Here is a 24237-nt window from a genome sequence, read left to right on the forward strand (position 1 = left end):
CAGATCCAGCTGAAACTGAGCTTCTATCCCACAATGCCACACAGGTCTGAATCGTTATATTCCAACATTGCAGAGCGAGAGAAGGAAGTAGGAAAAAACAACAAAAAAGGCAACCATACTCTCTCTACGACGCTCCCACGCACAGAAAAAACTAAACTAAATAAAAACCAAACCAAAAAATAAAATAAAAAAACAACTGGGCTCAGCTGTATGAGCTCCAAGATGCACGGCTGCTTTGAAAGCCCGGTGGAGCGAACGGGTCCGGTCCCAGATCAACAACAAGGACGACAGTGGCGACTTGATGAATCTGGACGACGTTTGCCGGTTGATTCTTTCTCGGGTGGCGTTGGCGGGGCATGGAGTCAAGAAGCAGAGGAAGAAGAAGATAGGTAGGTAACCAGGAATGAGCAGCGAGACAACACTGTCTTCTTTGATAGGCTGAGGCAGACAAAGACAGGTTGTCGGACAGATTCTAGACAGACAGGTGGGTTTGGAAAACAAAAACAGCAAAACAAATAAAATAATAATAATAATTAAAAAGAAAACGTAAAAACAAAAAACGCACTGCTGCCATCGCTTCTGACTCCCGTGTAAGTTGGCCTTTAGTAGTTTAGGCTGCACGACGCCATATGACAGCCAGGCCTTTAGTAGTTTAGGCTGCACGACGCCATATGACAGCCTTTAGTAGTTTAGGCTGCACGACGCCATATGACAGCCAGGCCCGTCGGAGCCCGTCTTCCGCCCTTCCTTCCCAAATCCAAATGTGCGATAGAAAGACCTGTGGGTCTGGAGCGGCAGCCAATCCCATCCTCCTGATGATAACGGAGCCGTAGCAATAGCTAGAAGAAGTACGACGAGGAAGAGGAGGAGGAAGGAGAGCAGGGATGGGGGTCGGGTGGGTAAGGTGGCGTCACTCGGTGAGCAGCTGTTGGAGGAGACTCTTCTGCTGAGCCTGGCTGGTCTGGGCGCCACCTTGGGCGCCACCTACGGGGCCTTTCTGGGAACCGCCGCCCGCTATGGAGCCCTGCTGGCTCAGGTACGCGTCGCCACCGCCGACCAGGTTCACAGTGCACTGGACATCCGCGAACACCTGGACCTGCTGCACCTGATGGAGCCAGGGAGGGAGAGAGAGACAGAGGCAACGTTACTGGTGGAGAGAGAAGCAAGGCTGGGATGCCTGGTAAGAAATGATCAGATCAGTGGTGTAAAGATTAGGCATTTTCTTAAACACTTACTTCGTTGTACTTAGTTTAAATATGGACAGAAAAATACGATCAAACATAATAATAATGTGTCTGGAATAGGCAGAGAATACTAATAAAGACTGGACAGGATTCACTGACCTGCTGGTCGCTGCACATGGGGCTGACATTACTGCTGCTTATGCCCACAGGCTGCCCCATAGGAGGCAGGGGTCCCACGCTGCCTGACCCACCGGCCATAGAGACGGTGATGCTCATGTTGTTGTACACCCCCTGCTGGCCAAAAGCCTGCACTGCACCCTGTCCTGGCTGGCTGAACAAGCTGTGGCACGAAAACAACAAAGCAAAGAACAGGACATTCTGGTGGTGTTCGGTGCTATTCCTTAACCCCCTTATGGCCAGTGACGTATTATGCGTATTGATATCAATAAATCCCTCATGGCCATTTGACGTATTGACGTAATCGTTTAATCCCCTGTAATCGGGAGCTTAATATAACAAAATGTAGCAACTTTTAGCTTGTTTGGCCGATGTAATCTACCTAAAACCGGCCGAAATCCGCGCGTGCACGGTCAATCACGCACGTGTGTGATCGTGCATGCATCGCTGCGTAAAATGCGATATTTTGGGCTTGATTAGAGCTTAATTTGACTTTATTAAAATAAACAATGATCGCTTAGCATTCCGGACATCTGATAGTGCTGCACCAGTCCAAACTAGTCCCGGATGTTGTGATTCCTTAAACCGGAAGTGATAACGCCAGATTCGCTCTATTTGGTCAAAACCGGCACAATGGTGACGCTACCGCCACCATCCTACTATAGGATTGCCGTGTGAGAATGAGATGCAGTGTGTATATCACGGATTTTTCTATTGGCATTAAAATGACAAATTAAACGTATGAATAGTGCAGGCAGAAGGCACAATCCACTGTTTAATTAGGCTGGCCATAAGCCAGTTAAACTGCTTGTCCTCAATAACTGTGTGTAAATGGTGCCTATTTATATAGCGCCTTTATCCAAGGTGCTTTACATAGATTGTGCATTACATTCGCCCAGTCCCACACACATTCCCACACCGATGGCGGAGGAAACCATGCAAGGCCAACCTGCACTTAGGGAGCAATTAGGGGTTCAGAGTAGGGATGGGTATCGTTAGGATTTTTGTGAGTCCAGTACTGATTCTGCTTATCGATTCCAGTTCTTAACGGTTCCCTATTTTGGTTCCAAAATGGTATAAGATGACTACTTAAATAAGAGGTCAAATGATTATTTAACAAAAAAGCTCAATGTCAATTTAAGACCTTTATTCAACAGTTGAGCCATTTGTGCTGGATAATATAGTGAGCTATGTTTTCCTTATTTTAAATATAATATATCTATTCTGTATTTACCCAGGGCAATAGTGTTGTAGGCTACTTCCCTTACTACTAACAATAACAAATAAAAGCATGTCTGAGATCTGAGAGCAGCACGTGCACACACACACTCTTGCACGCACGCACGTCTGTCACCCGACAACGCTTTCTCTCTCCTTCTCTCTAGTCTCATGTTGATTAAATGCAGTGAAGAAACTCAGGCAAGGCGCAAGAGGCAAGACTCCTGTCCTCTCTTAAAAGTTTTGCCCCTTAAACGTCACTTGAAAATTAGTTACGTTTAAGAAACTTTAATAATTATGTCAACAGCTAAAGTGTGTATGTAACGTTGTCCGTCTGTACACTGGCACAGCGTGCCTATCTGTCTCTAGACTGCTCGGCAAGTTTCGACAACTCCATGCAGAGAGATAGCTCCGCCTCCGCCAATCTGCAAGCCACAATGAGTCACTGATGCTGTGTAGGCTTGTAGATCAGCTCTGTTCCCTGTGCAACTATTAAAAGGGAAGAAAATAAATAAATAGCGTGTGACCCAAGTACGTTCGGTTCGGTACATGCTTGGTCCCGAGGTTCGGGACCCACCCTGAAGTTCAGATTCTTGCTCAAGGACACTTCGACACTAACTCTGGGGGAGCCCGGGTTCGAACTGGGAACCTTGTGGTTCCTATCCGGCCACTCTACCCCTGAGTACATGTTTGCTATGCAGGGGGCAACAACACAAGTTTCCTATTTACTGTATATCTGTGCAGGATTTTGTCTCTTTGAAGATATTATCTAGGCCATTATAACTTGCCCAGCTCACCTGTTGGTGCCGATGGCTGTTTGTTGCCAATTCTTTATGTCAGGCGACTGATAGCCAGGGGGTGGAACCTGAAGCAATGGACTTTGGGGGGTGGAGTTTTGAGGTGACAACAGCGGGCTTGTGGGGCCGAGCTCAGAAGGGAAAGGCGGATCTTGCTGGACTATAGCTGTGACAAAAAGAAGCACAAGTTTAAGAAGAGCATAATACACTCAGGATGCTAAGGATCTTGTTTTGTACACAGTAAAATCACAAGTATCCATTTATCCACTCTAAAGACCAATAAGGAGCGTGTACAAATGTTACCGTTATGTGACATTTGTTCACTTTCTGAGTTAAATGGAACACTCGGATCGGATGTTTACTGTGCACTCACCAGACGCTCCGAACTGCTGAAACAGCCCCTGCTGCACCGAAGAGTTCCCAACGGTGCCCCCAAATTGGCCCTGGATGCCCCCAATCAGCGCCTGGCTCCCTAGGGGTCCTCGTCCTGACAACTTAGGGTCCAGCGGTCCGCCCGACATGGCGTTGAAGGCGTTGGGGACAATGGGGAGGCGGGCGGCTCCGGCGGTAGGCCCCCCAATGATGCCCTGCCTCATCAGCAGGACCTTCTGCTGGAGGAGCTGACGCTGGCGGTGCTGGAAGCTGTAGAGCTCCCTCTGACGCTGGGCCAGCATCTGGGCATTCAACGGAGGCTGAGGACAGACGGACGGACAGAAATATGGAGGACAAACAACAGAGAAGACGGATGGACGGATGTGAGAGGGGCAGCGTAATGGGGAAGGAAAAGCAATGGGTGGATAACAAATACGGGAAGAACAGAAACAGCATATACTGAAAATACATATTGTATTATACATTGTATTTATTTATATTTAAAATCCATGTAGTAGATAGGCTTGCGTAAATTAAAACAAAAAATATGTATATACATAAATACAATGGACCAAACTCTAGTAGCAGGTACACAGTAATGACCTCAGTGTTCCATTAACCCATTTGTAAGTGTGAGAGTGTAGGTGGGGTGACTCACCTGAGAGGGCATCTGAGGCTGCTGCACTCCCGGACGCATCCCCATGGAAATGTGCTGCTGCGTTCCCCCCGGAAACTGGTTCATGGCCGTCAGCCTGTTCTGCAGCTGACACACACACGCACACACACACACACACACACACACACACACACACACACACACACACACACACACACAATGCCTGATGTGCCTTTGTGGGACAAATTTCACCCTCTCTCCCCCCACAATTCTTCTACATTAAGCGGAGCACACACACCACCACAGCAGGTGCTCCCCAAGCATTCCTGACATTTGTCACCATTCGATTTATTCTTTCAAGGCAGGACTTGAAATACATTTCCTCATACACAGTTGCCAACTATAAAATCTAGATGGCACAAACACAAAATTAATACTAGTGGATGTGTCTTTCCGGACAATACAGATATGCTTCCTGGCTTAAATAATGTTTCTTAGCAAGTCTGTAAGTAATTAAGTAAATAGTAAATAGGTAGCTTATGGTTGGTATCAGCCGAGTGATGATGTCCCCTATCCCCTTTACAGTGTGCTAGACCTCTGGGAGATGGATTGCTGAGGTGGAGCAGCAGACATACCATCAGCTCCCAATACTTACCACATGTCTTAGCCCATTTTTGCCTGACATCGAAATTTAAAAATATGTCTCTTTAAAATCTTAGTCTTTTTTTCTTAAAAACCCTCATGTTTCTATATCAGTGGTTAAGAACCCCAAAAATTATATGTAATATGCCACCGACCCCCATCTGAAAATATGTTGTTCCCCCCATTTTCACGACTTTTCAAAAATAGCAGACCTACAAGCTCGTAGCGCGCTATGAGCTTGTAGATCTGCTATTTTTCAATAGCTAAAGTATAACATAATGCTTAAAACACCAACAGGGGTTCCCGCCCAAAATGGGTTAATTACCCAAGCTTGAATACTGGACCTTGCATTTCAAATGTCATGTAATCTGTTGACTCCATGTCAACACTTAATTAAATAGATATGATGACGCCATGTCAGCCACTGGCATCCACAGCTGGTGAGTGGGGCTTCTACTAAACAAATGGGAGCTATCTAATGGCGCGTTCATGGCACATCCGTGATAGGTGACATTATGCACACGTGTTTTCAATTCCAACAACTTTAATATACATTTAAAAATATATTTAACATAATATCCAAGACAACAGTTCGAATGTAAGGATTGTGGTTTTGTAGCTTTGTTTTTTAACACGCTTGCTGTTTTTGCAGTGTTTTTGCAGAACAATTCTGAGAAGGGGCATGTTCCAGGACAGCAAGGATTACTAAATGCAGGAAGGGAAGGACAGCAGAGATAAGAGAAGGAGTCAGAAGATGAAACAGATCAGTGGAATTCACCAAGCCCAGGGAGGGGAGGGATGAATTATGGCAGTGGTAGAATATGAACAGATGAAGAAAAGTCTGTCTGTCTGTCTGTCTGTCTGTCTGTCTGTCTGTCTGTCTGTCTGTCTGTCTGTCTATGTGTGTGTGTGTGTGTGTGTGTGTGTGTGTGTGTGTGAAAGCTGGACATAGAGGTGCTAGCGCCCCTCAAAAAAGACCAACATTCTATCCTCACCTGCTGAGGACCTTGCAACCTCTGCTGTAGCTGCAGTCTCAGCTGGTTGGGAGGCAGTCGGAGCTGGGGTGCCATGCCCTGCGGTCGGGCCATGCCTGGCCTCAGCCCCATAGTCATGGCCCCGCCGGGGAAAGCAGCACGCGGGGCCCCAAATCCCAGCCCCTGTGGCCCCACGGTGGGCAGCTCTGTGGAAAATTGGGCTTGAGGGGCCGGGGTGAACGTCGATGGGTAGCTGGGTAGTTTGGGATCCATGGCAATGGGGGTGGTAGTGGGCGGTTGCGAGGGGAAGCGTTGGGGCAGGGGCTCGAAACATCCTCCCTGGACAGAGCAGATCATGCTACTGTTCAACGCAACTTTTTATTACACCCAAGGTGATTAAACGTCATTGAGCTTTTATCAAATTCATACATCCATCTCTCTCTCACCTGTACCAGTTTGTCTATGCCAAGGGCCTTGTCCAGCTCGGCCAATTCACTCTCGTCTGTCCCGCTGAGGAAGGACACCAGCTGCTCCAGCAGAGCCTTCTCGTCGTTGCGACCCTCAGGTGTGGTGGGCGGACACAACATTTCATCCAGCGGACAGGGAACGCATTGCCTGCTCAAATGAAGACACACACGCGCACACGCACACGCACACACACACACACACACACACACACACACACACACACACACACACACACACACACACACACACACACACACACACACACGGTAAATTAACCATTATTGACACTTTTGTTCAAGCACACAGGGGAACATCTGTCTTGGCAGGGCACTGCAACAAGCACACTATTCACAGATGGGGAAACCGTTTGGGGAGTGCTATTTCTGTTCCCTGATTCCTACAGGTTGGTCGAGGCGCCTACTGTATACAGCAGTAGGGATGACAAACCCGGTTCTGAATTTATCGAGACAACGAGATACACTTTTAAGCTTGTCGAGCCTGTTATCGGTATATAGTGGCCCCGCTAATACAGTGAATGGGACGGATGGTTGCGTGATGCGTCATTGTGATACCTTTGCATGTCTGCGACACGCAAGTCGAAACAACACCGGCGTGGCGGCGCCGTCAGCTGCTGCAGCGGGTCTCTACGTTGCCATTATTTAAAATATATAGTTAGAATATATATCTCTCCCTTTGCGAATGAATAGTGTCGCCTAGACGTGATGTATTCCATGTGCGACTTCTTCTCAGTCTACCGTTGCCGAAAAGAGCAGCTCTACAAGCAGACGCTGTGTGAGCTTGCAGCTATTTTTGGTGTGTGACACTGTCGTACTATGACGTATACAATACACTTTTAAAGTAACGGTACACACAAAATATTTAGAAAATGCTCAATAGTGGGCTCGATAAAAGCCTGGCTCGATAAGCCTGCTCAATAAGGCGTTTATTATCAATAAAATAGAACGAGCGTCAACACGGGGTTGTCCACATCCTACAGACTAAACGGTACTAGTAGTGGTCAGCAGTGATAGGGAGAGACTATACATGGGGGGATATTGGCATGAGGACTAGTGTTACGTAGCCAGATGATCAGATATCTCTCTCTACTGATACATCTGGGGAAATCAAAATTAAATGAAGGTCTTGGACGCCCGAGAAGACCAGTCCAGCAGTAACAAACCTATGCTTACTGCTTTGAAAACCATTCCTTTTTCTGACATTTCCGAATTGTTTCCCCACAAATTTAGCCCATTCATATAATTTTTACATGATTTTATAATGGCGTAGCCGTATATAGTGACAGAATTGGGAAGGGGAAAAAAAGATGACAGGTGAAAGGTTTCTGATAAAGCTGGTGAGGCACCTTTACTCTCTTTAAAGAGTAAAGTTCTATTCACATTGAATACTATACTATATTGTTCTCCATTTTATTTTCTTTATGGTTGGTGTGAAATCTGTCATTCACTTGACTTAGAATTTTTTTAACTATATTTTTATAGTTATAATGAATGGCCCTTTACTCTTTAAAGAGGGTAAAAGTGATATTTTTTCTGTCAGTAAAGCACAGAAGCAGAAGGTCAAAATGCAGAGGTTCCAGTCAAGGTGCCTGGGGATTACTTACACACCCAATTTTATTATTCAGAAGCTTGATGTTCTTTATCATCCAGTTTGCTATAAATGCTCTGTTTACAACACACCACTGTACTCTATATTCCTCTGTAAACTGGCAAGTGTAATGTGAGCTAAGATTTTACCATCCGTTTTGACTACAGTGAGGGGGACAGACATAGTATTATTATATATCTGGGGTTAACAAGAAAGTACGGTAATATTTACTCTTGTGGGGATGCTAGCGGAGCTTGCACAGGGGTTCCCATGCTTCCGTCGAAGGACAGCGTATCAGACATGGCCAACGGCTGAAACTGGGAGTCTGCAACGTCCATCTTGGAAAGACCTGGGACAGAAACACAAAACATTGAACAGATGTAGTCAAACACTCTTGTAGGAGGTCTATATACGTACACTATACAGAAATACGGAATCAAATATACAGCAGGTTGGGGGGAAAGAATACAGTATAATTCAGGCACCCGTCAATGTTTAATGTCTTCTCAAAATAACGTCACAAGTCAAAACAAGGAATCAGATTTTAGAAGTGACCTTGTGCTATTTGCAAATGACACAAACGAATGCAGAATGTAGTTGTAGATTGCAGAGCCAAATCCTTCTTTACCGGTGGTAGAGTTGAAGGGGTTGATGACATCTGCCTCTGGGAAGGGGCTGGTGCTGTCTTTGGGGTTCTGGAAGGGGTCTCCGTGTCCCTGGGTCTGGCCGGGAGTTGGGGGTCCACAGAATTCCAAGGGTGACTGACTCTGCAGGCTACAAACCGAGGGGGGGCCTCCGTCACTGAGACCTGATGCAGGGAACACACACGGTGGGTTACCCACATACACCGACTGCATTTAGATGCACACACCTGGATTACTGGCAATAAGCAATAACCAGTCAACCTTCCTAAAACCCTATGTGTTAATTTTAGGGGTGTAACTATATAGTTTAATTAAAAAAATCAAAGTAAATTGATATGTAAACCGCAAAATATCGTATCGTTTGACTTTGTATCGTTTTGCAATGGAAATATTCGGTATCGAATCATTTTGCGATGCAAATAATGGATTGTATCAATACTAAGTCCTTGTGCATTGTATATTTAGCAATTTTAAGAAGAAAAAAGAAAAAGAGGGGTTTAATTAATTTTCCATTCCATATACTCCACTTGGTCTATTGATAAATGTGTGTATTCTCTGAGTTCATGTCAAGGTGATAAATGTGTGTATTCTCTGTGTTCATGTCAAGGTGATTAATGTGTGTATTCTCTGTGTTCATGTCAAGGTGGGGGTTTGTCCATGTGTTCAAATACAAAATCTAAATGTAACGTCCTGGATAAATGTTAAATATCTTTCACCCATTTACATTTAACACACACATCCAACGAAGATGTTTCCATTCTTCAATAAATAACATTAGAAAGACTGAGCAAAAATCAAGCCGTATTAATCCGGTTATTCTTAGTACGATTAAGACCATATCCTGATTCAGATAACTGGATTAGATGTGTGCATGACCATTGTAATAATTGCTGCATTTGCTTAAAATCAGGTTATGAGAGAATTATTACCGTGCATGTAATCGCAGCCACTGATGTGGCAGTGCACCAATGTGTGCGTGGTGAAGAGCAACACCTACAAGTAGTACACGTCCAGTCGTAAGCACGCCTGCCTACGCACATGATGAGCAACATTTCCATTCATCCTTCAATCAGATTGTAGTCTCTTAAACCATATACTTGCCTAGGGTCCCCCAGGGTTTCTCTCTACACCAAGTCTCTTTGAATTAAATATTTGGAACTATACAGTAGTGTTTGGAACTATTGGTCACCTGATGGAAAGCGTTCCGCTTTCTTCTTGTTATTGTAAGTTGGTTAAATAAATAAATAATTGAATATTCTTTGTTTACAATGTCTCTCTCTCTCTCACTCAATAATTCTGGTCTAGTTAACTCTTTTTCCCCCATACGTACATATACGCATAGATATTATAAGAAATAGATGCCTCACTGGCCGTTGCAGTTCATTGGAGCGACGTGTATCCCAATGAAGGCGGAAGTGCAGTGCTGAAGGCTTTTTTTTTTTTTTTAACAAATCTTTATAACAGTCATGACAATATACATTTACAATACAAAACAAGACAAACAAACGAACACAAACAACAAAGTTATTAACAATACAACATCAGAGCCAGGGGGGATTAGATTACTAACAGAAAACATTAAAGAGTGAACACAAAGCAACAGTTCTCCGCAGCTTTCTTATTTAGAAGTGCTGAAGGCGACTGCGTCGCTGCCCAAGTGACGTCACTCATGTGACTCCTCCATGTCTCTCGCTGTCACTCAAGTGACTACTACTTTTTTCTTCTTAAGCTTGACAAGCTTCCGCTTTGCTTCAGGCTTTGCTTCCGCCTTCAATGGTGACACACGCCTCAGAGCCGCAAGGGGCGTCTATGTCTACGTATTGGGGTACGTATATATACGTACCCCAACGTATACTCTGTCTATATAATGGTTGAGTCCTACTGAAGCTTTTAACATTGGCATTCCTATAGCAACGCCCCACCGTTCCAACTATGGGATTGCAAATATAATCTCAGTGCAAACCAGTTGAAAACCTCTAACCTTGACGGATTTTCTGCCATCCACATTTCAGATTTAATTTGTGCCTTTGTACCGCGACGCTGCCGCCATGTAAAAGCTTCTGACGAAAGGTAACCAGTGTGTGCTTGTTCCAATGCTGTGTGTAGCGTGTGTGTGTGTGTGTGTGTGTGTGTGTGTGTGTGTGTGTGTGTGAACGTGTATGCTGGCACTGGGAACTGGGGTTTATGCTAACAGCTAGCAGTAGAGATACCGTCTCGCCACTAAACACCCCGAGCGGCATAAACAGAGTTCTCCGTCCTATCAAATAGTAACGCTCAGCGCTCAGGACGGAGATTAATAAAAGGACGGATATTTATTGATATCAAAACCGATCGCATCGCTCCACAGGCTGTTGCGCAACATTCGATGTAATTTCCGGTTGGGACTTCATCGAAAATGTCCCCCCCCATTTTAGCAGATGAGACCGAAAATCTTAAAACGTGAACTCTTGATCTAAATCAATCCAAATCAATCCAATTCTTTTTTTTATCTTATAATTTTGATCCCACAATTTTGTAACCCATTTTTCACCCCTGTGTCAATTATCTAATGTGATCCTGGGCTCTACACACCCTCCGTCAACCTGGGGAGAGCAACGGACATGAACTCATGCATCCTTCATGCATAAGTTTCCAAATGCACGCCTGGTTGGACGTAGCGCATGGAAGGAACACGTTATTCCAACCAGTTCCTTCCCCCTCCATCAGGCCAGGGGGAGGCAGTTTAGAGACCAGGATTACTGCATGTTTTTTGTGAGGGTACCTACCCTAGGGGACATGGGGAGAACATGCAAACTCCACACAGAAAGGCCTTTTCGCCAACCCCGCCTTGGGTATGGGCACTGATGACGCGGAGGAGAAGACACGCCGCCAGCGCCCACAGCGCTCCGAGCGGGAATCGAACCCAGGACCTTCTAGCTGTGAGGCGACAGCACTACCGACTGTACCACTGTGCCCCATTCCGTCCAATTCTAAGCAAAGAGATTATGTTTTCGTGGTGTTAATGATCGACCATGATGGCCTTTTTTAGCTCCTTGCACCCATCAAACCCCTCTCTGTTACCTCTATTAGGAGTGCCGGGGGGCTCTCTCTTCACGGTCACACCACGGGGGACGTTGGCCTCGGCTGGCTGGGGCTGCGACTGGGTCTGGGTGGGCGACTGGAGCATGAGCTGGGGGGAGGGCGACTGGAGCATGAGCTGGGGGGAGGGCGACTGGAGCATGTGCTGGGGGGAGGGCGACTGGAGTTGGGGCGAGGGGGAATGCAGCTGTGGAAGGGACTGCGGCTGGGACAAAGGCGACTGGAGCTGAGGCAAAGGGGAAGGCAGTTGGGGACCACCTCCTCCTGCTGCTGGGGTCACGGAGTCCTCGCATCCTTGTTTGGCCCCGACGGGGCCCTTGAGGCCGGGCAGCAGCTGGTTCAGAGGATCCAGGTCGCCGGGGCCAGAGAACTGAGGGACGGGTAGGAGGGATATGAAGAGTTGAACGAGTGATTTCAGAAAGGGGAGAAGGCAGATAGCAACAGAGGACAACAAAGCATTCCTAACAGAAAATGAATAGGAGAGACAACATAGACTACATTAACCCTGGCATCCCTGTGTTTTGGGCATGTTATTACTGCAAAATATATATTAACTGTAAGGCAACAGATAAGGGACAATGTCTGATATTTACATACTAGTCAATCCAAACAAATATGTTTATTTTTTTAAATAATTAAATGGAATTTATTTAAAAGTATTGAGTTATTGGACAGGTAGCAAAACGGTATCATAGAGTGATGTCAATTATACACAACTATACATGTTCACTACTTGTTACAGTGACCATAGGATGTACCGTGGAGTCTCGGCTGTCCTTCCGGCTGTCTCGTCGAGCCTCCCCAATAGGACTGGGTTTGGGGCTGAGGCACCTGGCGGCCGCACTAGGGGCCGATCCAGATTTAGAAGCCCCGCCCCCTGGAGTGGTGGCTGCCACGCCACCACTGCACGGCGCTCCATCCACGCTGGTTCTCTTCTCCACCTTCACCCTGACCGTCTGCAGGCTGAGGGCTGACGGTGGAGGCAGGTCGCCCAGGTCCTTTCCAAAAGCACACAGACGCTCCGTCAGAAACACAACATTCAAATGCCTACTTAAAGCTACTGGACTCCAGATGCACGACTGACTAGAATAGCTGACAAGTCATGTGACATGTCCCAATTGCTAGATCCAAAGTACAGTATACATCATGGTAAGGCTGGGCGTTATGATTTCAAATCATTATCACGGTTAGTAATCTTACCTTGTTTAATGAAAGATTACTTTATCTTTTACACTACCCTTGTAGTTCTTTGACAAGGTCTGTACAATAAATAAGTACTACCAGAGAAATGTGAAAAGAGCGAGAAAGGCGAGTGGCGACAACTCCATACAGGCCATACAACTTTATTGTACAATCAATGTCTGTGGAATCAACCAGTCAACCATCACCGGTTGCTTTTTGATCTGTCAATGTCAGCACTGGCAAGTGAGGTTGTTTTATTTTCTGGCTTGCCTTCTTATCGACTATATTCACACAGCAGCCATTTTGCTCTCACATCATTTGCGGTTGGGGGAAAAGTAAGCCCTCATAGCGGCTGGCCAACGTTGAAGCGTGTGCTTCAAAACGCCAATGAGCAACTTCCATTGAAATGAATAGCTGGCGGCGGGGCTGTACTATACGTCACTAGTGCAACATCACAGCTGTTTTAAAAGAGATAGGTCACTCTTAACTCCTTTGCTGCCCCTAGTGTTAGCATGCTGTTACTGCCCCAGCCAGGGGTCGCCCGTCCAGGCCCACTATACGGAGCTTGTTGTCCTTCCGGGTTAAACAGGAAGGTGGGGGCCTCCGGAAGTGGAACGACGCCACACAACACAGCCCACAGCCTTTAGATAGCAGTACAACCAGCTACATTTGTTTCAGCGATGCGATACAAACTCACAAATGATTTACGATCGTCGGGGTGCGCGGCGGCTCACCATGGACAGCTCTCGAACCTTTGGAGATATGTCGCTTTGAAAAGTGGGTTATAATGGAGGCTCAACGGAGCTGGATTTAGAAATCGCATCACTGCTGGTGAAGGAGAAGGTGGATACTACCCGGAGCAATGCTAAAAGGTAAACAAACGGTCGGCGCGTTCATACTGTATATGGATTAAACGGTTGTCTACGCTTATAAGCGTAGCTGGCATAGATAGGTCCCAATAGCCTAGCTACGTTTATAAGCAATAAAATAATTAACCGGATCACATCCATTTGCTTAAATTGTGGTAAACAAAAGAGAGAAAACGGGTTATGTAACAAATAATCCACTTTTGGCATAAAGCGGTTTGTAAACTGAGATCTGCCAACAATGTGACATAACTCTTAAGTTAAGGGGACAGTTCATGAATGTATGCAATCAAATTAGCCGATAAGACATGAGAAAGATTAATTTAAGCTCACCTTTTCGTCTGTGTCCAGGAGGAAGCGAAGGAGCTGGTGGTCCTGCGGTTCTCTGGAGCCAGCTTTAGCGGGTCCCGTGGCTGGGCTGACCGGTGGTTCTTTCTTAATCTCCACGTCCTTACTGCAGAGTCCGTCCTCCGTGGCGCCAGCGGAGGAGGAGTCATTGGGGCTGCTGTCCTGGAGCAGCCGGTGGAGGATCTTGTGTCGTTCCGTCAGGGTGCTGTGGGAAGCGGGGCACTGGGGGTGAGGGGGAGGAGGCGGAGGAGTGGGGTTGGGGTGGGTATGTGGGCGGGGCGACGGCGTCAACGAGGAGCGCTGGTTGCCGCCGCTGTAGTTGTTGTTGGGGTCAGCACCCCCGACGCCCCCAGCCACCCCGTTGCCCAGTTGTGACATCTTGACCGCATCCTCCCCCCCTCCTCCTTCCCCTCCTCCTCCCTCTGGGGGTTTGGCTGGTGGGCGAGCAGGGGAACTGATGGGCGTGCTGGTTTGTCTCTGAGGAAGAGGGGAAGGCAGGGAGAAGGACCCAGCCGTCCCACCGCCACCACTCCCATCCCCGCCGGACTGCTGTCTACTGAGGCTGCCTCCGCCCGCCGGAGAGTGGAGGCCAGGCGTAGGAGTGGAGGGAGAGAAGGGGTTCCCTGGAATGCGTGGGCTGCCCCCCAGCCCGGGGCTGGCCCGAGGCAGCCGGGGTGAAATAAAGGAGGTAGGGGTGGTTGCTGTCGTTGCAAGCGGGCTGCCCAGAGGGGAGGGGCTGTTGTTGACCTGCTGGGGGCACATACGATTGGGCGTTAGGTAGCCTGCGGGCGTCGCCGGGCCATGTCCGTGGGAGGAGCTGTTTCCATTGTTGAGGTGGTTGGCCGTGGAGGCGTCGTTGCCAGGAGGGAGGGCCGGGGATCGGGAGGCGGTCGTGGCTGAGTTGGCTGGGGTCAGTGGAAGGCTGGGGTTAGCGTTTTCCTGAGAGCTAGCAGTGTTGTGTTCCCTGGTAAAAACAGAGGAGGGAATATCATGATGGAAATGACAAATCTCAATATATCCAAAAACAATAGCTAGCTTGGGAAGACCAGTACACCATAAATATTAAAGCGCTATCAACCTAGACATTCACTTGACTGGTAAATGTTTACTGACCTACAGTAGCGTATGCCCAAGAAATGACATTCAACCTAAACAATGTTACTCTGGGAAATGTAGAAAGTGAAGCTTAGACTATGCATGGAGGACAAGTGGGTATTGCCAAGAAAATAACTAACACATAAATACTGCATGGGGGTATTGAACATGAGTAATTGACAACATCCAGCAGTGAGTCTCTTGGGATGTAGTTTTTCCAATGTTATACACGAAGGACTTTGGAGTGTGTGTTCTTTCAGTACCTGTCAATAGTGTGTATGCCCATGATGAAGGGCTGTACGTCGGGGTTGGGGGGGCAGCAGAACTTGCAGCGCGTCTGAGCGCTGAGGGGTGTGCCGTCACTTAACGTGAACCGGTACAGAGGGCTGATGGCCGTGCCATGAGTCATCACTGATGGAGACACACACACACACACACACACACACACACACACACACACACACACACACACACACACACACACACACACACACACACACACACACACACACACACACACACACACACACACACACACACACACACACACACACACACACACACACACACACACACACACACACACACTTTTCTAGATGAATGTACATACATACAGTATACAATGACATCTTTCACAAGAAAGAGTTAATAAAAACAGAGTTGTGCAGGTGTCTTTTTTTAATCTGCTTCTGGTCTTAATGGGTTAAGTTACAACTCTCTAAAACTGATTTTACCCTCATGCAACAACATATTGGAGGGAGGACCTGTTGCCTGCGTCTTTCCCTTTCAACCCGCCCCCCCCTCCCCCCCCCCTCATCTGTGGCAGTACGCCCCCGTCCCGTCCCGTGCTCCTTACCCTCATGCAGCAGTTTCTTGGCGTGTGAGGGTTCTTTGCCCTGTGGCTGGAAGAAAGCATAGATGCACTTCCGGACCAGATCCTCCCAACCGGGGCGACCTGTCGCTCGCAGAGCACTGGTCTCTATGGAGATGATCTTCCCTGGAGGAAGAACGTGAACACAGTCAAATGAGTCCACATATGGCGCAGCACAATTCATCGAAAGTACATGAAAAACGTGATGTTATATTTCACACACACAAGTGTGCAATTAATACAAACATCCTATTTGAATCTTGGGTGGGGTTTCTCGATCACTGGTAGACTCACAGCAATAATATTCACCAACGCCATATCATGAATATAAATAATAACTTAAAGGTGATATAGACAAGTTTTAAGCCAAACTTATAATATAAATATATATAAATCTATTTTGTTGGCCTTTTTTCCCTCCATCTTCCCCTATATTATGATGCTGAGGTGTTCTTCTGCAACAGCACACTCTACCTTTGGCTCCCTCTGGGTGTTTATATCCAGTAGTGTTTACTGCTCGGGACGTCGTCTCGGGGGTTTTAAACTTTTAGCCAATTGCAGCAATATTGATATGAGAACGGATCGCATGGCTCCATAGCCCAGGAGCGCCTGTTGGGCAATCCTCTGTGTTGCGCAAGTGTGAGTGTGTTCAACCCAGCAATATTATAATGAAAACGTGATGCGATTGCAATGTATAATTAATATTTTATATATATATATATATATATATATATATATATATATATATTATACATTCTCCATATCATCTCCATATCTTAGTGAATAGTATATGTTTATGATTATTTATTGAAATGATGAGACTGAAGTATCGCCTGGTCTGGGTGGTGTGAAAGCAGCAGCAGCATGAACCCCTCAGCCCTCACAGTCACACAAACCCATTCCACCCATGTTAATGTCGCTATGATGATACTAGATCATCATAGCGATTTTGATCATTGCAATGAATAACCTTGGCCAGAGTAGTTCACATGAACGATGCTGTAGTGGCTGGGGTATTTGAGGGGCAATATATATTTTATATGCTCCGATTACAAATAAAAGAGAATGAATGTGTTGAGAGCCAGTGAGTGTCGATCGGTCTTTGCCTCCGCCACTTCCTCATTTGCGACTGTCACTACAGGACTCGTGTGAGTCAGCGATTATGCTACAGTTAACCTTAAAAAAATCATGTCCACTCAATGTCATTGTAACTAGATATCGATAGAAATTCATATTTTTTTAATGTCATATTTAGACATACGAGCGCTAATCCATAACTTCCCTCCCAGCAGCAACAACAACCCCATTGCCTGAAGTGACCTGGCTCGGCCAATAGAATGACGGGGGGAGGGGGGCTGGAGCTAGATCTGAATTCTGTTTGGAAACATCACTGACTTCTGTGTACAAACACTGGAAACTTGTCTATATCTCCTTTAATGGCTTCTTATAGAACATAAAACAGTACATTAATAGTAAATAAGAAAATACGTCCTAATTGAAACATTGCAAACAAAAAAATACACAAAAGCATTTGACTCTGGGTACAGAGGTTACAATATTAATCAATATAATCTGGATGATAATAGCCCTACCACATATGAGCACAAAACTTGAGCTCATAGTGATGCGATTGTGTGTGTATGTGAGTTACCTGTGGGGTCCTGCTTGGTGATGAAGGACTCTGTGCTGACAGGCAGCGGCTGGGGGCGCGGAATCCGGCAGGCGATACAAATCAGACAGCTCTGCAGGTCTACACGCGCACGCACACACGCACACGCACACACACACACACACACAAATAGCTATCAGGCTATGTGTATCTCTGAAAGTTACACTTATGATGCAATGCATTGTGAAATTGTAGATCGGCTATTTTTGGTGTGTGACACGATTGTATGATTAAGTAAATTATAAATCAGGCCAAGGTCATGAAGCATTCACACCAGGTAGGCGATATTCAATATCTATATCATGATGTGAGACAGATATCGTTAGCCTGGGTTTCAGCCTGCGTTCCGTGGATTTGATTTGTCACTCGCTACTCAGTCTGGAAAGGGTCCCATCTCCAAAGTAGGCAGTCCATGAAAAAGGGTGAAATTGACCGTGGCTTCTGTGGTGCACGTTGTATCAATGCTCCCTGCTGGCCAGACCCAGTAGCGATGGTGCACGTCGTATCAATGCTCCCTGCTGGCCAGACCCAGTAGCGATGGTGCACGTCGTATCAATGCTCCCTGCTGGCCAGACCCAGTAGCGATGGTGCACATTGTATCAATGCTCCCTGCTGGCCAGAACGAGTAGCGAGTGACAATACAAATCTACGGAACGCAGCGGATCAGGCTGGAACCCAGGCTAAGATATCGTAACATGTTAATGTTGCTTAAACGATAATATTTTCAGAACTTCATAGACCACTCTTACTGAGCGAAATGAACGATGAATGCCTCTATGCCTCTACCCGTTTGATAACCGTCCACATTATTAATAATTATTACTACTATTGCCTTGTGGTTGTTCAAAACTATGTCAAGCCATAAATATCTTCTGAAATCACCAATAGCCATCCGCCAAAATTGATATTGAGTTATTTTGTCAAAACTAAGTATATTGATTGATATTGAACAATATCAGCCAGCTCCAACCTCAGGTCACACAGGATGTGAGTGTTCACTCTGTGGTCACTCTGGTTATGGGCACTTAAAGGATTTATTCAGCCCCTACTTATTTAATGATTACATTGGTTTCCGTAAAAATCTCCAAATTAACCACTTAAACCCTCTAGACTTCGTACACTGGACCCGAGTTGCCTTTGTACTTGGACCGTTTTTTTCCCGTCTGTACCAAATCTCTTCACCAAAAATAGCCTTTGCGGGCTTATACGTAGATGTGTTATTTTGTGTAATTTATGCGTTATTCCCCCCAGAATATGGATGCAGGGGTTTAAGTGGTTAAATGACATGCTAAGGCACCTTTAAGGTCCATTATCCATAGACGGTTTTGTCTCAGTCACCCGCTTGAGGTTGTGAACGCATGTTACAACTAGAACATCATCGGTCAAATAAACAAATCATGCCTTTTCCAGAACCTTCTTCAAAATTCTAGCCCACTCCTGACCTTACATGTTTGAATTAAAATATTCCAAACCCTATTACTAACATTTTTGATCGTATCAGAGATGTTTGAAGTAATTAGACGTGGTCAGGCAGCACAGACATTAGACACTTTGATATGATTGGCTGAATATCACGTGCCTAAAATGAATGAGAGGAATATGAGAAAGTGGCATGTGTATGCGTATGTGGATAGTCTATATTAACCTATTTTGGGCGGGAACCCCTTTTGGTGTTAGCATTATGTTATGCTTTAGCTATTGAAAAATAGCAGATCTACAAGCTCATAGCGCGCCACCGAGTGGCGCGCTACGAGCTTGTAGGTCTGCTATTTTTGAAAAATCGGAGAACCACTGACATAGAAACATAGCTTTTTCAGAAAACTGTCAGGATGTAGAAGACATTTTTAGAATCTGATCTCAGGTCAAAATGGGTTAATAGCAGCGTGTGCACTGTGCACGTACCATCTCCTTCCTCCTGTAGGGCACGCGGCTGGGAGATGGTGAAACACTGCATGATCTCGTATTGCTGCCGCGCCTCCTGGTTCTCCGAGTCCATCTCATCTGGCGGCCTCTTCAGCATGCGGCAGTTGAAGGTGTGGCTGTTCCTCCGACCTGGTTCCTGTGGCCATGGTACGCCATTTACTGCGCGCACACACACACACACAGTCACACACACACAGTCACACACACAGTCACACACACACACACACACACACACACACACACACACACACACACACACACACACACACACACACACACACACACACACACACACACACACACACACACACACACACACACACACTTGAATTAGTTTATTTTATTGTTTGTTATCACACAAAATATATTTAATTTATTGGCTCATTGGTAACCAGTCATGATGATGAGGTTATTGTATGAATAAATATGTGTCCTGTGACATACAGTAAGTGCAAACCTATACTGGGAAAACATGGATAACTCACTTGAAAGTGATGTGTATGTTGTGATGATTAGCATTTTACGTTTTAGTTGCATATCAAAACTATGTCTGCATTTGTATATTATCCATTATTGTCCCTTATAGTAAAGATAATAAAGATGAAAACATTTCGGTGTGACAACCTTCATCAGGTTATACTTGGCCGTTTTGTCCATGTGGATCACATCCAAGACCATATACTGTAAATGTAAACATTCAAATCTCCTCAAACTTCATGTGTAAAAAATATAAATATATAAAATAGCTAAAGCATGCATGATCATCATTAATAATAAGTTGGAGGCTGGAAAGGACTGTCTCCCAGGACCTGTCCTTAGATAAAGGGTTAGGCCATCATTTCATGAGCTGTTCAGTACAGTACAGAATTATAGTATGTCAATCAATCCTGAAGCCCAAACCCCCCAAATCACGCTATAACATATCGTCAATGTCGGGGGAAACCACCTAACTCCATTTTTTTAGTTTTATTATTATTATTTATAAATTAATGTTTTGAACACCCTTTAACTCTGTGTGTTGGTTAAAAAAAATTTAACCAATGAAAAGTATTAAAAATCGCTTCTGACAAAATCTCTTAACTCCATTGGAATTTTTTTTAATATAAGGTTTTCTTCATTTCCTGAAAAATGAACATTTTGGAGTTAGGTGGTTTTCGTCCGACAGCAGATATATGTTGTTTGAAGCCTCTAGGAATTTAATTCCAGTGCAGAAAATCTGGACATTTCCATGAGATCAAGTGAAGAGGGGCATGCGTTAACAGTTAATGAAGTTTGCATGGCTTTAGTGACTAATCTAGAGTTATAAGGTCAGTGATTTTACAGCTCTGTGCAGCATTAACCCAGGGGGGATTACAGGGTTTGGGGAAACTAATTGGACAGCTCAGACACTGCTCAGCCATATTGTTTTGCTCTTCCTTCTCGTATCTTCTGTCCTCGTATGACCTTTTCTGACCCCGTAATTCCTCGCTACTTTCCTCACAGCAGCAATTGAACACACCGTTTCTCAACGTGCGGTCCGGGGACCGCCAGGGGACCAAATGGACGTTAACAGACTGTTTCTCAACTTGAAAGTCTGTAACTTTCAAGAGTGTACAAATGGAACCAAAAGCTGAATTAACACATGATAAAGCCTCCTGGTACAGTCAACCTGTGGCATGGTGCTGTATCAATACACTTACAATACACATACTGGTATACTATTCATACTAAATCTGGCACTATCAAGATATATTTTTAGTCACATCATTCAATAAAACATATCCATCACAAAGGGGGAATCCGATATTTTACTTCACCTTCATTTAAATTGCATTGAATTGAGAGATAGAGGATAGTTGTTTAGAGTTTAAACTAGATGAAGTGGGAATGTTAAGTTTAAACACCAAAGTACCGAAACAATGAAATTCATTAGTAAACTAGAAAAATATATATATAATCGACTACATCGATTAAATCGTGGTATGATTATACCAACAGTAATATACTATTTTAAAGTTGGTAGCTGATAGCAGATCAAAAAGCTGATTTGCTGGCTTTGTGAGCATGTGACATTTTTGCTATGAAAGAATTGGGAGATAGAAATTGTCACATCCAAAAACTAAAACTAAAATCTATTATCGTTATCGACATTGTTTTTTATAAATTAGCTTGATTAACTGTTGCACCCATAGAAACATGTCAACTCACCCAAGCTCTTGGGCAGCAGGTTGCGTACGAACTCGTTGTGGTCGCCCACGTGCAAGATGCTGTACACACTGGAGGTCATGAGCTCCTCCTGGCCGTAGCCCAGGTAGCCTGTCACGTTCTCAGACACAAACACGATGCGACCCTCTCGGTTGACCACAAAGAAGAAGCCGTCCAGTGCCTGAGGGAAGGAATGGAAGCACTGTAAAAATCTGGTTCAATGTCATCGGCCCGACTGTGATGAAATGAGTTACGGACGCTAATAATGTATGTCATCGCTGTGGGGTGGAAACCTTGTATGTCCAAACATTTTAAAATGGTGAAAATAGCCAATCAACAAGTTTGAGTAACCATGGCAATCAAATGTGGTCAACCCTAGATGGCAAATGTACGTTATGTATATTATGGAGTAAATTTTACAATTTAGGCATTTAGCAGACGCTCTTAATCCAGAGCGACTTACATTAAGCAAGAACAAAAAAACATGGGAATACATCACATAAAAAAGCATTTATCATGAAACATGCGTACCGTAAGCTAAGAACGTAACAGTGGAATATCTATATAATGAAACTATACATATAAACTATACACATATAATATACTATGCTATACATATGTACTATGATGTGCTATGACTGCATACAATGCAATTATAGTGCTGTCTACATAACATGCTATAAGTCTGTATCAAATGATATCTAAGTCTACAGAAATGCTATCTAAGGGGGTAGGGTAAGTGCTATGGGCCATGATGGAGTCTGAAAAGGTGGGTTTTCAGACTACGGCGGAAGATTGGAAGTGATGCTGCAGTTCTGACTGCAACGTGTGCATTCCATGTAACTGAAATACACATAATATGGAGATCAACATTCACTGATGTCATACACAACATGAATCCAATGCCCATGTATGGAGATCAACATGCACTGATGTCATACACAACATGAATCCAATGCCCATGTATGGATATCAACATGCACTGATGTCATACACAACATGAATCCAATGCCCATGTATGGAGATCAACATGCACTGATGTCATACACAACATGAATCCAATGCCCATGTATGGATATCAACATGCACTGATGTCAAACACCACATGAATCCAATGCCCATGTATGGAGATCAACATGCACTGATGTCATACACAACATGAATCCAATGCCCATGTATGGATATCAACATGCACTGATGTCATACACAACATGAATCCAATGCCCATGTATGGATATCAACATGCACTGATGTCATACACAACATGAATCCAATGCCCATGTATGGAGATCAACATGCACTGATGTCATACACAACATGAATCCAATGCCCATGTATGGAGATCAACATGCACTGATGTCAAACACAACATGAATCCAATGCCCATGTATGGATATCAACATGCACTGATGTCATACACAACATGAATCCAATGCCCATGTATGGAGATCAACATGCACTGATATCATACACAACATGAATCCAATGCCCATGTATGGATATCAACATGCACTGATGTCAAACACAACAGAAACCGTGTCAAATGCGCATAGAGTAAATGGAAATGTGCTATGATGTCAGAACAACAAGGTGTCCCGACAGCAACGATACATACTGTACATGTAAACCACTAGAGCAAGAGCATGTGAGCAGAGTTGAGTCAAGTGGGGGAGAATACCACTCCATACTCACAAGGCTGTTCTTATACTCCACTCTTCCGCTCAAAGAGATGCCCTGCTGCTCAATTCAAAAGCACTCACCGCTCAACTAGATTTATTCATTTACAAATGTTGTTGTAAACATGCAGTGGAAGCCTTTGCCATTTAGATGCCCGTTTCATAACCCAATTGCAGTACAGTATGCTCTTTTGACACAAACATCAACCCAATAATCAGTGTACTGTATACAGACTACCCCAATGCACACTTAAGCACCATGGACAGCGACGCTGTCGCAAAACTCATACCATCCACTGGGGGCTAACCTTTGACATCATTTAAACAAGTAATTAACAATCAGACTTTTCTGATTACAGAGAATGACAGAAATCTGTTCAGAATGACTAGGTACTGTATGTGCTGGATCTTACGATATATTGTTGTAACCTTATTACTTATCATGTATCAATCACAGTGATTGACACAAAGTTTAAGATTACAATGTTATAATGGAGTGGGAGTGAAGGCTGGTGCTCAGACCTTTTGAAAACCCACTCCACACTCCAATAAACATCTGCTCACTCCACTCTCTATGCTCGTTTTGCTCACATAACCGATATACACACACATTTTCTTTTAAAATGGAAGAACGCTGTCACACTTTCT

At 44.9% G+C, this 24237-nt stretch overlaps 1 protein-coding gene across 1 annotated transcript in view; it reads right to left on the reverse strand.

The window, feature by feature from the left end:
* Nucleotides 1–820: 820 nt before the first annotated feature.
* ncoa1 (nuclear receptor coactivator 1) overlaps nt 821–24237 on the reverse strand; it is a 91983-nt gene continuing 68566 nt past the window's right edge. Inside the window, exons 6-22 of the mRNA XM_079525407.1 lie at nt 21917–22094; nt 19709–19888; nt 17789–17887; nt 16123–16263; nt 15530–15677; nt 14157–15135; nt 12534–12773; nt 11758–12145; nt 8682–8861; nt 8285–8402; nt 6427–6595; nt 6002–6319; nt 4407–4511; nt 3750–4068; nt 3377–3542; nt 1344–1524; nt 821–1105 (exon numbers count right to left, since the gene is read on the reverse strand). Coding sequence (XP_079381533.1) covers nt 911–1105; nt 1344–1524; nt 3377–3542; nt 3750–4068; nt 4407–4511; nt 6002–6319; nt 6427–6595; nt 8285–8402; nt 8682–8861; nt 11758–12145; nt 12534–12773; nt 14157–15135; nt 15530–15677; nt 16123–16263; nt 17789–17887; nt 19709–19888; nt 21917–22094 — 4104 coding nt within the window. The 3' untranslated portion in view covers nt 821–910. The remainder of the gene's footprint in view (nt 1106–1343; nt 1525–3376; nt 3543–3749; nt 4069–4406; nt 4512–6001; nt 6320–6426; nt 6596–8284; nt 8403–8681; nt 8862–11757; nt 12146–12533; nt 12774–14156; nt 15136–15529; nt 15678–16122; nt 16264–17788; nt 17888–19708; nt 19889–21916; nt 22095–24237) is intronic.

The sequence above is a fragment of the Electrona antarctica genome, assembly GCF_951216825.1.
Source record: "Electrona antarctica genome assembly, chromosome: 17".
NCBI classification, from domain to species: Eukaryota; Metazoa; Chordata; class Actinopteri; order Myctophiformes; family Myctophidae; genus Electrona; species Electrona antarctica.